At 28.2% G+C, this 16,779-nt stretch overlaps 2 protein-coding genes, 1 long non-coding RNA gene and 1 other non-coding gene across 5 annotated transcripts; 1 reads left to right on the top strand and 3 right to left on the bottom strand.

Annotated features, from left to right (window-relative positions):
- Positions 1–6,841: 6,841 nt before the first annotated feature.
- LOC103842504 (protein RADIALIS-like 2) lies at positions 6,842–8,092 on the bottom strand. Its single transcript, XM_009119129.3, has 2 exons — positions 7,752–8,092; positions 6,842–7,095 (listed from the first exon to the last, which is right to left on the bottom strand). Exons 1-2 carry the CDS (start codon positions 8,027–8,029, stop codon positions 7,071–7,073), a joined length of 303 nt encoding a protein of 100 aa, XP_009117377.1. The 5' UTR covers positions 8,030–8,092; the 3' UTR covers positions 6,842–7,070.
- Positions 8,093–10,003: 1,911 nt separating this feature from the next.
- LOC117128566 lies at positions 10,004–11,000 on the top strand. The gene is made up of 2 exons (XR_004451933.1): positions 10,004–10,093; positions 10,310–11,000. It is a non-coding gene; the product is annotated as an uncharacterized LOC117128566 (long non-coding RNA).
- A 4,060-nt stretch (positions 11,001–15,060) lies between these two features.
- On the bottom strand, positions 15,061–16,134 carry LOC103842502 (glycine-rich RNA-binding protein GRP1A). Of its 2 annotated transcripts, none has more exons than XM_009119127.3 (2): positions 15,876–16,134; positions 15,061–15,615 (listed from the first exon to the last, which is right to left on the bottom strand). In XM_009119127.3, exons 1-2 carry the CDS (start codon positions 15,987–15,989, stop codon positions 15,223–15,225), a joined length of 507 nt encoding a protein of 168 aa, XP_009117375.1. In that variant the 5' UTR covers positions 15,990–16,134; the 3' UTR covers positions 15,061–15,222. The 2 variants fall into 2 exon arrangements, with proteins under 2 accessions (XP_009117375.1, XP_009117376.1); XM_009119128.2 differs by having other exon boundaries at positions 15,752–16,059.
- A 295-nt stretch (positions 16,135–16,429) lies between these two features.
- TRNAL-AAG lies at positions 16,430–16,510 on the bottom strand. The gene has a single exon. It is a non-coding gene; the product is annotated as a tRNA-Leu (tRNA).
- Between the last annotated feature and the right edge of the window lie 269 nt (positions 16,511–16,779).

Below are 16,779 nucleotides of genomic sequence, written 5' to 3'. Positions count from 1 at the left end.
GAATATCACACGTTACATGGCGAACAAACAAAATTGGACTGATGGTTATTCTTTAAATTAGACTATCTAAAGGCTGACTTCGGCCCTGAGATAAATTACGAACCTATATCCAAATCTTATATCAAGATCTTCCATTGTTAAGTAAAAATTTAGGTCAACAAAAGGATTTGAGAAATTTCATATATTAACACCAAAAAGTTTTTACCAAACTATGTTTTTAAAAAAACACTTATAATTGTAAGGTTAACTAATATAAATTAGTGTTTAGATTTGAAGAGTGTGGTTGGAAAGCGTGGGATTTAGAATTTTAGAAAAATATATTTAAAACAATAGTTTTAGAAATAGTTTAAAAAAATAGATTTCAAATAAAAGTTTGAAAAAATAATTTTTCATAAATAATATTGGAAAATAAAAAGTTTGAATTGGAAAAATTGATTTTAAATTTTTATTATTTATTTATATCTATAAAGTAAAGATACAAAGTTTTTCTATCTCTTTAATAAAAATATTTATTTTGGTCTGTTATAAGGGATATGAAGCAATTAGGCATTTTTACAAGGGCCTATATAAGTCAACATATCTGGCCCATAAACCTGACGAAGAGGAGCTGCAATTGAAAATTTGGAATCCCGATGCTTGGTTAGCTCGGCAAAGGTTTTGCTACCCAAAGAAATTAGCCAATCAGCCTATTTCTTTCTGGTTAGCTCAAATAACATTTGATAATTAGAAAATTGATTTTTTTTCAAAAGAGCAAAAGAATTTTTTTTACAACCTATCTATTAGTTCTATTTCTGAACACAAATCTTTTTTTTTGAATGATTTTAAATTCAATGGCAGTCCTGAGATTTTAGAGTTTGTATACAAAACTAAACAATTTTTTAAAAAAAAATATTTTAAATAACTATATAAAGTTTTATTTAATACGATATTTATAATTGTAAGAAAATTACCAATTGAAATATATATTTTATACATCTATATGTTACATTAATTAATATGTTTGTTTTTCTTACATAAAAAACTTTTAACCATATGTATTAATATTTTTAAATAAAAATGTAAAAAAGTAACTAAAAACAGAAAAAAATGGTTTTATAAAGTTGTGGGCTCCATACTAGTTTTTCACATGTACCCACTCAGCACTGGTTAAATTATATTCAGACAAAAAAACCATTTTTACAATACATGCAATGCAACCAAGGAAATACATTTTTTGTTATATAATAAATAAGTGAAACCTTAATGGTGGGGTCCCGGGGGGGGGGGGGGGGTGGGGGGGTTTAGTTTTTGGATTTTGATTTTTTTTTGCTTTTAGATTTTAGTTTTAGTTTTTTTTTTGCAATACATTTCAGTTTTTTGAAAAACATGAATGGTTATTTTAGATTTAAATTTTTAATTTTTGATTTTCAAATTAATAAAATGAAAATATTATTAATACTAAATATTTAATTCTGAAAAATAAAAATATAAAAAACTATTATCAAAACACACATAAAATTATTTGATAAAATTATTTTTTAAAATTGCTAATGAAAAAATAAAACTTTCGTGAATCTCATATAGAAAATTTTGAAAATCTGTACTTAGTAAAGTTTATAAAATGGGAAATATTCCTAATCTCAGTCAATACTAAGTAAAAATTAAAGAAATAGGAAATATAATAAGTATGAAATAGTAAATGAAAAATATAGTTTTAGTTGTAGTTAATATTAAGTAAATCCAAAAGATTACAAAATTTAATTTATAGGTATCAAATTGTAAGAGAAAAACTCTAATTTCTCTAAATAGAATAAAATTTATTAACAATATATATATATATATATATATATATATATATATATATTAAAAAATTGTAATGAGTAACCTCAAATAAATAAAATTATATTATTGATAATTTTAAATTTTATCTTAGTTAGTTTTTTTTTATTTTACACAGTTTATTGTTAGATGTGTGCTCCAAAAAAGTATCATAGAAAACGCCTTAACTATATGTGCTTAGGGTTGAATTGTAAGCATTACTAGATCTTGATCCGCACAACCATGCGGGTGATTATTTTATTTTACACACATAATTATTTGTTTTACATGATTAATTATAATATTTACCATATTACTAATTGTTTAATATCTAATCTATTAAAAGTGAAGTACAAATAGGAAATACCCCTAACTTTTCCTAAAAAATTACAATCTCATGCCACTGAAATAATAAATATTAATTAACTATAAATCAATTAATACATTTATAACAAAATAATTGGATTATTCGCTTACCAAAAAAACTTCACGTGTACATATACACAATCCTTAACAATAATAATAAACCAATTGGTTTATAGATATGTATCTAAAATTATACAAACCTTCACGATTGGTTGGTTTATACCTATATGGCTATATCTAACATTTATTTCATGATCGAATGAAACCTGTGCGTTGAGAGACAGTATAAACAAACTTATACGAACAATAACATCAACAAGTTTACAAAAAAAAAAAAACAATAACATCAAAACCTTTGTTTGGTCACAATAAATATATAACTTATAAGTTAGTATCATGTTTTGTGTATGACAATAAAATACAATAAAAACGAACCGTTTCTGAAATGTTGTATAGTGTTACACACTCTTATACAAACAAAAATGTTTACTGCAATTTTTTTATAGTTAGTATTAAAATTTATGACACGTTTGATTTTCTTTTACTATATTTAAATTGTAAGATAAAAAAATCAGTTATTGAGATTCCTTAAAATAAGGTGACTACATTTAAACTAATTTGAAGATTAAAATTGTTTTCAACTATAGATTTTCACGAGATATTAATATAGACCATATCTTTTTTATATATGTACCTGACAAAACAAAAGAGTCACGGCTGAACCATTCTAACAAACCGATCCAACTAATGAAACAATGCATATCATTTTGTTTGCCTAAATATCTAAAAGCAATTTACTAACATGTAAACATAGTTAAAATAACATGATCGATCTTAATTTTTTTTAAAAAAAATTAAAAAGTTATCCGTGCGGATGCACGGGTCAAAATCTAGTAATATTTTAAAACACAACAATTTTATAGTTCACATGCAATAATTTAATTTATTTGTTTTAAATTTTTCATATTTTAAATCATGTAATATAAAATTCTAAATTGAAAACTTTTACTGGTGAAAGACCAAAAATTTATTGAAAACTATTATATTAAATTAATATAGCAGGTTAATACAAAATTGTACATGTGTTTACTTATGATTAGAAAATTAGTTAGATATTTTAAATGGTCGTTTTAGTTAAAATGAAATATAAATTTAATTTTAAAATAAACACGACATTAACTAAATATTTTTTTAAAAAATAAGTGAAAAATGAATATAAATTTATGTTAAACAAACACGAGATTACTTAAATATTTAAAAGGTTTGTTTTAATAAAAAATGATATATATATATATATATTGTAAATAAAAAGATATAAAAAGATTTTATTCAGATATAATTTTAGAGTAAATATAGGAATATCTATTTGATTTGGTTGTCTTAGAATGATTCAAATAATTTAAATATTTATACAAAAATTAATTTTAACAACTTTCTAAGGGTTGGTCCAAATTAAAAAAAAAATCACACATTAATTAAGTCATGACTTCTCTTTTAATAGAATACTAGATTTTGACCCGCGCTTTCAAAGCGCGGGATTATTTTCAAAACATTCTAAATTTATTTGATATAAATTTGTATTTTAATTGTATCTACATTTAGATATTACAAATGAAAAATTATATTCATGTTTTGAAATCCGACTCGACCCGCAGTTAAATTGCCAAATTCGATGGTTCATATGTAATCCATTTTAGTTTAAAAAAAATTGTTATTTAAAAATTCTATAAAACCCATAACAACCGCTAAAACCCGAGATCTGGTTATCGGTTGAACTGATAGATGACCCAATATGTAATCCGGTTTGATTTATTATTATATTTAGAGTATTGTAATATATATTCATGAACGTTCAGATGAATAGTAAATATATTATGAAATTGATATTCCAATTTTAATACAATTTTAGTCCAACTAAAATTCCATCTTGTTAATGGATTAATATTTGAGTGGATGCATACTAAAAAAAATAAAAGATTTGAGCATCAATAATGTGTATACGTCTATTACAAATTAATGATTTACGTTTGCAAAAAAAATATAATTGTTTATTTAGTTAGTTTACTTTTGTTATTCACATATTATTAGATACTTTTTGATGTTTTGTCTATGGCTTATTTTAAATTTAAAAGTTAATTTCATTATTCGCATTAGAAATGTAAATATTTATTATTTTAATTTTGATATATATTTTTATTATATTTAGTTCTTAATTTTTTATAATTTATAGATATAATTATATTTTTAAACAATTAAAATATTAACTCTTACTCTCTGGCTTCGATTTATGTTAATGTAATGTTTTATGATATATTTGTGTTAATATATTTGTTCAATTGGTTTATATTTGATGTATATATTACATGTCTGTTTGAGTAACCCGTAAAAAATATATTCATTAAACTATCAATAGTAACATGTTTCATCATATAATTATTATCAATATTTATTTTATAATATATATCTATATATATATATATATAATACTCTAACTATAAGAATTATATTTTTATGTATTTGGTGAGGGTTTTGAACAATTTGTTTTTTTTTTGCATTTGGATTATTATATAGTTGTATATATACGAATGAATAGATATATATAATTATTTATTACATTAATAACTAAAATATAATTGATTAGTTATTTGAATTTCGAATTAATATAAATTAAATTCATTAGTTTAAAAAATAAGAGATTAGTTAGTTAGTTCCTTAATTTTAGGTATTATGTATATTTAACAATTAAATTAGATATGAGTAGAAATAATAGGAAATATAATTAAATATTTTAATTTTGATATATATTTTTATTATATTTAGTTCTTAATTTTTATAATTTATAGATATAATTATATTTTTAAACAATTAAAATATTAACTCTTACTCTCTGGCTTCGATTTATGTTAATGTAATGTTTTATGATATATTTGTGTTAATATATTTGTTAAATTGGTTTATATTTGATGTATATATTACATGTCTGTTTGAGTAACCCGTAAAAAATATATTCATTAAACTATCAATAGTAACATGTTTAATCATATAATTATTATTAATATTTATTTTATAATATATATATATATATATATATATATATTAATACTCTAACTATAAGAATTATATTTTTATGTATTTTGTGAGGGTTTTGAACAATTTGTTTTTTTTTTGCATTTGGATTAATATATAGTTGTATATATACGAATGAATAGATATATATAATTATTTATTACATTAATAACTAAAATATAATTGATTAGTTATTTGAATTTCGAATTAATATAAATTAAATTCATTAGTTTAAAAAATAATAGATTAGTTAGTTAGTTCCTTAATTTTAGGTATTATGTATATTTAACAATTAAATTAGATATGAGTAGAAATAATAGGAAATATAATTAAATATAATGGTCCAACCTAGACTATTTGTAAGTAGATAAAAATTGCTTCTGTTTTAATAGTATTGATATGTATATTTATTTTTTTAATACCTGCAGTAGTTATTTTGGATTAAAGATTTTTTATTTGTAATAACAATATTGTAAAACACGTTTTAAGCAAAAACTAGAAAAATTTAAATTTTGGTTTTTGTTTAGAAATAGACAGTTATTTAAAGCTTGTTTCCTTAAATTGTATGGAAGCTATTTTCAAAAAGCTTGAATGGATAAAAACTGGTTTTTGGAAGAAAAAAACCAAAAATTATATCCTAAAGAATTAGTCGGTTAGATCTCAGCCCGTCGAACACCTCCAAATTATTGAAAATGGTTTGATATTTTATCAGCGCATCATGGAATATTTAATTTCTGAGTTCATAATAATTCAAATTATCAAATTTATAATATCAAAAAAATTAATCAATCAAAATATATATTATTTAACTAAATTTTAACATGTATATATATTTATTCTTTAAGAGAATAGATAATTGATTATATAAATTTATAATTGTATTAATGAAAGTATTAATAATTTCACTAGAGTATGAAATATAAATATTTATTTTTTAGATATAAAAATTAGAAATTAAATGATCAGTTTGTAAATAAAAAATTAATAGTAAAAATGACACTGTGGAGTATATCTTGTCAAAATTAATATGATAATGTTAATATCTTCATTTATCTTTCAAAATGATATATTTTTCTTTTCTTTTTGATGCTTTCCTTCAGAATGAAAGATCATTAAAGCTGTTCTAAGAGATAGATGTTAATTCCACAATACAAAACTAGAAGTGTTGAATTATAATTTAAATTGCAGATGAGGTGCGTTCCTATTGTAGGCTCTCGTGACCACCACCAATTATCAACTATTTTAATTTAATTTCGAATGTTTCCGCATTTCCAAGAACCCTAGATGTAGATTGGTTTGTTTGATTCCGAGAGTTTCTTCTTGTCGGATTCAGAGATCATTTCCATTATTGGAGTCTCCGTCATATTTTAATTTGGCAATGACTTTTGGATATAAATTTCTTGATTAATTTCGAGGATAATTTCTCCATGTGGGGTTATCTCAGTCCTTGCAATTGTTATAATATTAGTAGCATCTATTGTATGCTCAAGAATTTGTTTACTGCTATTGGTTATTTTGTTGATAATTTCTCCATGTGGCTTCTTCTTAAATCAATTCTTCTTAATCCTTGGAGATGTTATAATGTAGTAGCAGTTACTAACATTTTTAGAAAAATATTGACTTAGACAATTGGATATTTTTTTTGTTAAGAAGAACATTGGTAGCTTAGTTCGAGTGCACTTTTTGTTTCCACGAAATACTAGTAGATTACTAGATTCTAAGCATGGGGAAAATAGCAAATACAATTTAAAAATACAAATGAAACACAATGATATTTGTGATTCTCTTTTTATTTGTTTGACCATCGATCATACGATAGTTAGGTTCTGCTGCTTCTTCCTTCACTGTAGCTTCATGTTTCTCATCCTGTCAAAAACAAAAAAATATATATATACATGTTAAAGCGATTTTTTTTGGTAAAAATGTTAAAAGAGATTTATCTATTTTGTTAATTTTCATGGAAAATGTATAGCTTACACTATAGATATAAACATAATTTTGGTAGGAAGTTCTGAGGTTCTAAATCTAGTTTTAGTTTTCATTAATATCTTAGAAACCTCTGGTTTTAAATCCAAAACATTTCAGCATTATAAATTGTTTTTTTAATGAAATATTATAAATTGTTTCTGGGTTTTAAAATTTTCTTTCTTGGGCAGGATGTGGAAATCACTTAATACTAGACACCAAACTAACAAGGAATGATTCTAGGCATATTTGTTTGTGTGGGCTTTAAATTTGGTTGTCACAAAGCTTGAGTAACACTGAGAATGAAACACTTGGCAGAATTAGAGACTTCCATTGCTTAACTTGACAAGTCACACAGAATCTTTGTAAAGTAAAAGAAAGCTTTATGCAGAAACAGACATGCATGCCCCTTATTTCATGTTTGATTTGGTCTAAATATTGTCATGGCATAGGAATCTAACTTCTCAATGGAAGTATCTTAAATGGAACATAAGTGGGCTATTATGGATATAAACAAAGTTGATTAGTTGTAATTATCACAAATTAGAATGCAATACCTTTTTTCCTCATCACGCAGCCTGCCTTTGGTGCTGCCTCCAGTAGTCTTGTAGTTAGGGAATGGGACGTGCCCATTCTCAATGCTTTCGATGTCACGCACGAGAATGTCATATTGTCTCTTAGCTTCATCTGGTGTTGTCCCACCAACCGCTCTAGCAACATTGTACCAACGGTCAGGAGTGTCTTCGTCATAGGTTGCTAGAGCACGCTCAAAGGCTTTGTTCTGCTTAACAGTCCATGAGCCAGATCCATAAGCAGACATTGAGTTTGATGCCATTGTGAAAAAAGGTTTTTGTTTTTTTTGTTTATCTGTATTAATGACTTGTATGAAGAAATGATAGGTTGCACAGATGTCGCAGAGTCCTTGCTCTTTATAAAGGAGGGTTTGAAGTGGAGCATAGTGCCAGTTGGCAAAGAAAGATATCTCTGCTTTGCCAAAACAGTGAGAATTTTAAGTCTTTGTCTCCATAGAAAAAGAATATTGAGCAAAAATTGTGGAGATCCAAACTAATCACCTCAAAGATTGTGTTTTAATTGCTTTTTGCCGTCTACATTTAGCATATGATGCTCGGTAGCGACTTTTTCTATAAATGTTGTAACTAATATGTTTACTTTTCTTTCCCAATTTGTGTTGATGTCATTCTCTAGATGATTAAGCTTGTAGTCAAATAAACAGTTTAGGTGATGAAAAGTTTGGAAAAGTCTCTTTACATTTTTTTTTATATTTAGTCATCTACTTCCTGGGAATAGTGTCTCTACTAGTCACAGCACAAAGCTAATCGTGCCCTAAGACAAAGAAAATTATAAGTCCTGGATTAGAGTTAGGGAGAAGTTTCTGTATGATTTTTATTGACTATTAAGATTTCTTTTTTTTTTTCTTATCGAAAAAACTTCTGTGATTTGTATCCACCAAATAAAAGGTGGAGTTTTTCATGTGTTCTCCATAAGTCATATATTCTTCTTGAAGGAAAGTGGGGGCAGAGAGCTTTACTTCGGGAGAACACACCATATCTAGCTGTAAACATTTGTCCGTACAATCAATAAACATTTTTGTGTGTGTTTTTGTTGTTGATCCTGTTAAAAACAAGGTCGACATTGTTTACCTACCTATTGTTTCTCTTGGCCTGTTGGGTCCATCTCCATGAAGTTAGGTAATTGTGTATTTTCTTGGTCATATATTTTATAATTAATGTGGATTCTGCGTCGTTAATTTGTTAAGTAATCACTTTTCTTGGTGGATATTCAAATTGTTTTATGTTCTTTGGTGTATGCATTATTGAGTATTAGAAGGAACCAAAGATTTTACAGATGCTATTTTATAACCTTCTTTAAGCTGTAACTTTTTGCTGTTGTTGGTTGTGGAATTGGATCCACTCTTTATGAGAGCCCATGATTAAAAAAGTCACCTATTACAATGTTTTGTTGTCGTATTATCAGCACTTCTTTCGAATGAACACTTTTATCTTGTATGGTAAGAAGCCAGACCTGGGATGGGCAAATGAACTATGTCCTGAAACTAAATTAGGATGCTATCATAGACAGAACTGTTTCATTGCTTGTTTACAGTGTTCATGTACAACCTACTTGGCAAAGAAAACAACATCCACAAAGTGTCCACTTGTTGTTTGATTGTAACTAAGAAATTGAGAATAGTTTATTTCATTCTGTAAAGATTTGAAGATTTTTCATTTTTTGCAACACATGCTCATAAATGATCCATTTGCTTAAAGTCTCAATATTTTCCTCCTCGGAAACAGGTGATATGGGAGATGGACAGCCATACTCATATCTTAATTATCACTACTGAATCGGATTAGTTATCAGAAGACTCCAAGTATGTCAAGTTTTAGTTAACACATTTTGTAAAGTAATTAAAGCTACTAAGAACCCATGCATACTTCTTGGATCGGATCTTTCTTGTTTACTGTGTTTATTTATCCACTGAAGTTTAGTCCATAATCACACTAAGTGCCGGCACTGGCTTTGAAAAGGTAGTTGATATTCCCTTACGTGAACAGTACTTATGAAACTTTATTCTCCTTCTGGATATATGGCAATATAAGCCCTTATAAGATATTTTATTTTTGTGAACCAAACTATCCCACGTTTATATTATGATTCTAGGTATGATATGGATGTTTATAAGTTTCTAAGATGGCTTGGTTTCGTTATCAGGTAGGGGCGAAAGTTCTTATAAGAAGTAAAACACAATAATGAGGCCTTTGTCACACAATATATTCCAGAGGTAATTGTTTGCAAGTTGCCAAGAAATTCTGCAAGTAGGCACTGCACTACTGATATTCTCATCGTCATTATTCTTTAATCCGACCTTCTTGCCTAGGTATTAATTAAAATGGTAAAAGAAACATTTTCCCCCAGATGTAGGTTCTCGTGTTTTAGCTGTAAAAATGATTTATCTTGATGTCAACAAGGTCCATGGTTTGTTTTGAGCAAGATGCTTGCATATTCTTACTTTCTCACTATGAATAGTTACTATCAGTAAAGATTTGATCAGGGTTTTATTCCAATAACTTGATTTTCACATCTTTTGATGTAGAGATGCTAGCCCCAGTGATCATTGCTGAGAATTTACCCGGAATACCTTACAAGGAATCTGTATGAAAAGGAAGGTAAACCTTTATCCCCTACTTAGCACCCAAAAAAAACAAGAAGTATTCTTATTCCTCTCCTAGTGGAAGTATATGCTCCTTTTGCAACTTGGAGAACCCGAACATGAAGTAATCACTTGGTTCCTCTATAATGGAAGTTTCTGTAGCTCAGTTTAAGATGTGTGCTCAAGTATCATTACACAAACTTGAGGAATATATTTTCCAGCCTAGTGGTGAGATATTACTATCACCAAAAGAATGATCCCTTTACAAATTGGGATTCGGACAAACTTTACACAAAAGAAGGAGATGCCATATTTTATCACCAATAGAGATTTTTGCTTTATATGTGTTGTTTATTTGGGAATCTTTTTTTTTTTGAACTTACGAAAATGGAGAATCTCCATGGTCAGGGGTTTTCCATTGGTTAACGAGAGAATATACAGACCCTACAATTGTGTTAAGCTTTGCTTTTTATCAACTGATGCTGTAAATCATCTTCACATCTGAGACAGAGTAAGTGGAAGTATGCAATATTAACAGCAGAGAACTGTTTTCTCGTGTGTTGGTTTATCAGTTAACTGCTATTATTCTTGTTTATTTTCTGCATGAAATTAGTAGCAATCCACTGCATAAAACTGTTCATGTAAGTTTCTAGTAAATAATTTGTCTCTGTTGCTGAGCTATATTCATACTTTTGCCTCTGTTGATTTTTGTGTTTGCAGCGAAGAATCAATTATAACTAACCTGGTAAAGATTTGAAAGTTAGTTTATTGTGTTGTTTACTAATAAAGGTACTTTAGAGATTTTTCTAACATTATAAAACATTTTCTGCTAAGAAACACCTTTTAGAGGTGAAAAATCAATTAAGGTTCTGAATCAGAAAAATGGATCAATTATTTCAGATCAAATAAATCAAGTGGAACAATAATGAATCAAACGATCTAACCGTATAAGTCTAACTCAGATGAATATAGTGGTTCAATATATATGTTTAAATAGTGAAAGTGGATAAAAACAATCTAAAATACTATACACATTTTTATATTATTATTAGTCATATAACCATAACTGAAATATTTATTTTTATAAAAATCAAGTAATAAATCTAATAAAACTATATTACTATTTTCAAAACATAAAAACATAAAGACAACTTTGATGACTAAGAAACTTAATATAAAACATTTTAATATCTAATTTCAAGTATTTTATAATATATATATATATATATATATATATTTAAAATAAAATTAGTAATCAACCACAACTAAAAATCTTAAATCAGATATTATGTGGTTAGAAATCAATGAAGAAGAAAGAGATTTCAAGTCGTTTGTCAAAATCTCTTTAGTTTAAGATGACGACACAAATGTACAATCATGTAGCTAAGTGTGTCACATATAAACTAGTGCATGATAGTGTAATTAAATTTAGAAATAATATGTATAAATGTAAGTTATCTATTCTATTAAAAGAGAACTAGTCTTGAAAAATCTACTTATTTAAGGTTGTTGCACCCTATCATTAACTAACAATATTTTGGTCTTACCCTATATTTCTCTAACTGTTCTATAGTCTATCTAATTTAAATAATCTCATTTAAACTCAACATCATTTGATACAGCCCGGATAATTCTAATTAGTTCAAATATATTAAAACACTTCTTACCATCACCGGATAATTCTTAGTTCAAATATATTAAAACACTTCTTACCATGTCCTTTATTAATCCCAATACAAGAATGTAAATGATAAATTATAAAACCAAAACATGACTATTGAAAATCATTCCAGCAATCACGAATTTAATTTTATTAGTAAACCTAGACTCACTGTACACATTTAAACAAAAAAAAAAATTATCTACAATAAGACTGTAATAGTATTGATATTAAAATACATAACATAAATACAATACATTTACTTATATAAAGTATATAAGAAGTTTAATTAATTTTCTTTTAAAAACATATCAAATTTCTGGGTTTTTAGTGAGATAACCAGTGTATGTTCATGAGCTAGTGGTGGATTTTTAGGGTTTATCTGATTTTAATTAATAAGTTTTCATTAAAGAGTTATTCTTGGGTTCACTCCCTATGGTGAACCTATAGGTTCACCAACCAATAAGATTTAGTTATTTCAAATCTGATATCTTTTAAAAAAGTAAACAAAATATTGTCAAATTATATTACGTTTTTAAAATTAAAAAATGTATAAATAAATAAAAATAATAGTAGTTGCAAAAAAAAAGTTTTCAAAAAAAATTAATATGATAAACAAAACACTAAACTCTAAATCTAAACCCTAAATCCTTTGGTAAACCCTAAACCCTTTGATAAATTTTAAATTCTTGAATTTAAAAAAAAAAAAAATTTAACACAATCAACAAAACACTAAACCCTAAATCTTTGGGTAAATCTTAAACCCTTGGGTAAACCCTAAACCCTTAGATAAATCCGAAAGTCTTGAATCAAATCTTAAACTTTAAGATTTATGATTTATTCAAGAGTTTAGGGTTTACCTAAAGGTTTAGGGTTTAGGGTTTAATATTTGTTGGCAGCGTTAAAAATACTTTTGAAAAACAATTTTTTTTTTTTTGCGATTAAAAAATCTTCTTTTGTGATTAATACAATTTTTATTTTAAAAATATAATATAATTCGATAATATTTTGTTTCCTTTTTTAAAAGATACTGAATCTAAAATGACACAATTCTATTGGTTGGTGAACCTACAGGGGTGAACCCAAGAATAAGTCTTCATTAAATCCAATTTTTATAGAAACATATCAGTTGGTAGAACATCTGGCAGAATGCTACATGAATGAAATAAGTCATTCTATAATTTATATATAGCTAACGGGTTTTCCGGTTCGTGACCATAGATCTGGATTGTATATGAAACATTGATTATATTTTAATTCGTATATAAACTACATATGTAATCCTACTAAAAAGAGATAAATAATTTGAAAAAAAAAAGCTTTCTTCGCACCGTTTAAATGTAGATGTATTATTAGTCCTCAATATTCAATTTTGGTTAGGGTATTTTGGTTTTTTGTTTCTAGAAATTTTGAAACCGTTCATGTATTTACAAAGATTAGTTTGGTTTCAGTTAGGTTATTTCGGATTTTGGTTTTGTTTAGTAGCAAAGTAAATGTAATTAGAAATTAAATTAATTATTTTTTTTGGGTATATATCTGTATTTCAAAAATTCAGGTACCCATTTGGTTTTAGGTTCGGTTTCAATTTTTGGTTATAAAGAAAAATGATCTTTTCGGTTATTTATGAAATATAGTTAAATTTTGGTGTCGTATCAGACATGTACACTCTTTATATAGAAATTTATTTTAAAATAATTTATTTAATTTCAAAAAAATAAATATTTGATTTCAAAAAATAAAAATTTGATTTCAAAAATAAACCCGCGCTTTCCAAGCGCGGATCAAAATCTAGTTTTCTTTTAAAAGTGCATATATTATAGCGACAATGTCTAAATGTGCTAAGACATGAAAAAGTGCATTTATACGTAAATTTCTCTTGTTTATTTTACTATGTTTTATAATCCTTAAATCTTGTGACTAATACTGAATTTGTTACCACAATTCTTTATACAACCAAATTTACTAAAAAACCAACTGTGATTTGGATTAATCAAAAAGATATTAATATTAATACACCAGAAAATCTGAATTTTAAATATAATAAAATGTTCATTTATTATAATTTAACTGATGAAATAAGCTGAAATATAACATGATGCAAATAAAATTATTTGCCCTGTTTGTAGTTTCTATTGCTTTCTAAAAGCTCAACAGGAAGAATCAACAAAATGTTTTTTTTTAATATTTAATTAAAAAATAATATACGCTAGGATTTCATTTCAAAGTGGAGTTTTTTAGTACATGTTTTGACACTCAAAATTTCAAGTCAGACCTTTCGGTAGTTTCTAATTTGTATCAATGGACTAGACGGATTTCTAGGGAGATTATTTTGTTTTATCTATCTAGCAAACAAAATTAGTTCAAAAGGTAAACATTTTTCTCTTGAGAACTAAAAAGAACAAAAATTTTCTTTATAAAGAGCTCTCGAGACCGCCTTCTCCCAGTTTTAAAAAAAACTGAGTTTTCGGTCAAAAAAAAAAAAACTTAGTTTACAAAAAAAAAAAAACTGAAAAGAACTTGAACATTTTCTTCGTATTTGGACGTTTTCTACCATGCATTCTTGTAGGCCTAATGCAGATACATAGTAAAGGGCCCAAAATAAGCGGGTCGCGATTGCTCGAACAAGAATAAACACCAGAGAGACAGACATATTAACGCTTAGATTAACTAGCTTGAATTGAACTTTGATGACCTCTTTTCAGATATATAGTGTTGATGATCTCTTTAATTTGTGTTGAAAATTTTACAGGGAGGAGTAAATTTATGAATCTAGCCTAACGTTTTTACGTGTAGATTTCAAATTTATTATTAATGTAAGAGAGATTTGAATGCATTATGGAACAGAGAAACCTCTAAAAGCGAATGCTTTATGGAACAGAGGAGACCTTTCTTGGAAATAGAAAACGATTGGAAAGTTTCAACGAACGATTCAATGATCCCAACACTATAAATTTTCTCAATGCATTTTCATACGATTAATAAGATCTAATTTCTAATTAATTTGTTAAACTTAAAAAATTAAAACTCGGCAAGATAAATGAAAAGTGATTTAACATTGCGTTTCCAGATATCAGATACCTAACCACGAACTGTTACAACCAAAACAGCAGAACCAAACATAACACATAGAGAGAAACATAAACCCGAACCCAGAAACGGACCAGACACAACAACAACCTCAAACACTAAAATCTAATTACCAACCACCACCACCGCTTCCTCCGTAACCTCCACCTTCACCACCATCACGCCTGCCACCGTAGCCTCCACCGCCACCACCACCTCTCGACGAGTAACCACCACCACCGCCACCACTGTATCCACCCTCGCGTCTTCCACCACCTCCACCGTACCCTCCACCACCTCCTCCGTAACCACCACCGCCTCCGCTGCGGTATCCACCACCGCCTCCGCCGCGGCCTCCTCCGCCACCACCGCTACCACGAGACTGAGCCTCGTTCACAGTGATGCTGCGACCGTCGAGATCCTGCCCGTTCATCCCCTCGATGGCGTCCTTCATCGACTTCTCATCCTTGAAGGTGACGAATCCGAATCCCCTTGATCGTCCCGTCTCACGGTCGTTAATGATCTGTTCACAAATAATAAATAAAATAATCAGCATACAAAAACAAACACACAATAACAAAAAAAAAATAATGAACATAAAAAAATTTCGAAAACACCGATCGATCTCCAGGCTCATGATAGCAGGAAGATGAACGTACCGATTTGAGAATAAGAAAGTAACAGTAACAAAGCATAGTAACAGTAAGTAACAGAGAAACACAGATCGGATGAGGATCAGATCATCGGAAACCTCCGGGAGTCTGATCTCTGCGTGTAACCGACCTTGGAATCGAGAACGTCGCCGAATTGAGAGAAGGCGGTCTCGAGAGCTCTGTCATCGGTGGCCCAAGCTAGACCTCCAACGAAGCACCGGTACTCAACATCAGGGGACGCCATTGAAATGAGAGAGAGGGGGAGATGTAGTAGGTTTACAGTGAAGAGAGGGAAGGTGTGATGAAGTTAGGTAGAGGATGAATGTATTTATAATGGGGATGAGATATTAACCTAAGGTTTAGATATTTTCTAGGGTTGGGTTCGGTTTACGTGGAACATGGTTTAACTATGGTTAAGGAGCGTGGTTTGAAAATTTGAGTGGGAGTTGTTGGGGACAGTACATCACGTGACGCTTTATGGTTTGATGCGAGAAAAGATATTTTTCGTTCCCCTTGTTCCAGAAAATATCTTCTAAGGAAATGACATATTTACCCCCTTTGTGGTTTTCGGCTGACACAACTCAAAATGGCCGGAGTTTATGCATATTTTAGTTACAAGATTATAGAAATGGGCCAAAACAGCGCAGAATGAAAAAATAAGAGAAAACAAACGCAAAAAAATGTTGTTGACAGTGGGATTTGAACCCACGCCCTTTCGGACCAGAACCTTAATCTGGCGCCTTAGACCAACTCGGCCATATCAACTTTGGTTTCTACTGTTTCACATCGTTTTAGTAGACCATTAGCCCTGTTCACGCAAGTGAAGCAAAAGTAGATTTAATTAAAGATGAAAGTGTAACAAACAGAAGTATAGAACTTGCAGGTTTTGGTTTAAGAAGATGGCTCGAATACAACTCTGACGTTGAGTGTAGAATTGTGTCATCAATCTTCTAAGCTTCTAAGTCAAACAGAAGGTTTGAATATGCTGAGAGAAGGAAAAACTCTTGGTCCAGCAGAAGGTTTTACTAAAGCTA

Source organism: Brassica rapa, chromosome A09 (genome assembly GCF_000309985.2).
Source record: "Brassica rapa cultivar Chiifu-401-42 chromosome A09, CAAS_Brap_v3.01, whole genome shotgun sequence".
Taxonomy (NCBI): domain Eukaryota; kingdom Viridiplantae; phylum Streptophyta; class Magnoliopsida; order Brassicales; family Brassicaceae; genus Brassica; species Brassica rapa.
This window is presented reverse-complemented; position numbering and strand designations above follow the sequence as displayed.

Coding starts and splice junctions, on each gene's coding strand:
- LOC103842504 (XM_009119129.3), bottom strand. CDS start 8,029: ATGGCATCAAACTCAATGTCTGCTTATGGATCTGGCTCATGGACTGTT. Junction 7,096..7,751: donor CTGCGTGATGAGGAAAAAAG/GTATTGCATTCT, acceptor TGTTTTTGACAG/GATGAGAAACATGAAGCTAC.
- LOC103842502 (XM_009119127.3), bottom strand. CDS start 15,989: ATGGCGTCCCCTGATGTTGAGTACCGGTGCTTCGTTGGAGGTCTAGCT. Junction 15,616..15,875: donor GCGACGTTCTCGATTCCAAG/GTCGGTTACACG, acceptor ATTTGTGAACAG/ATCATTAACGACCGTGAGAC.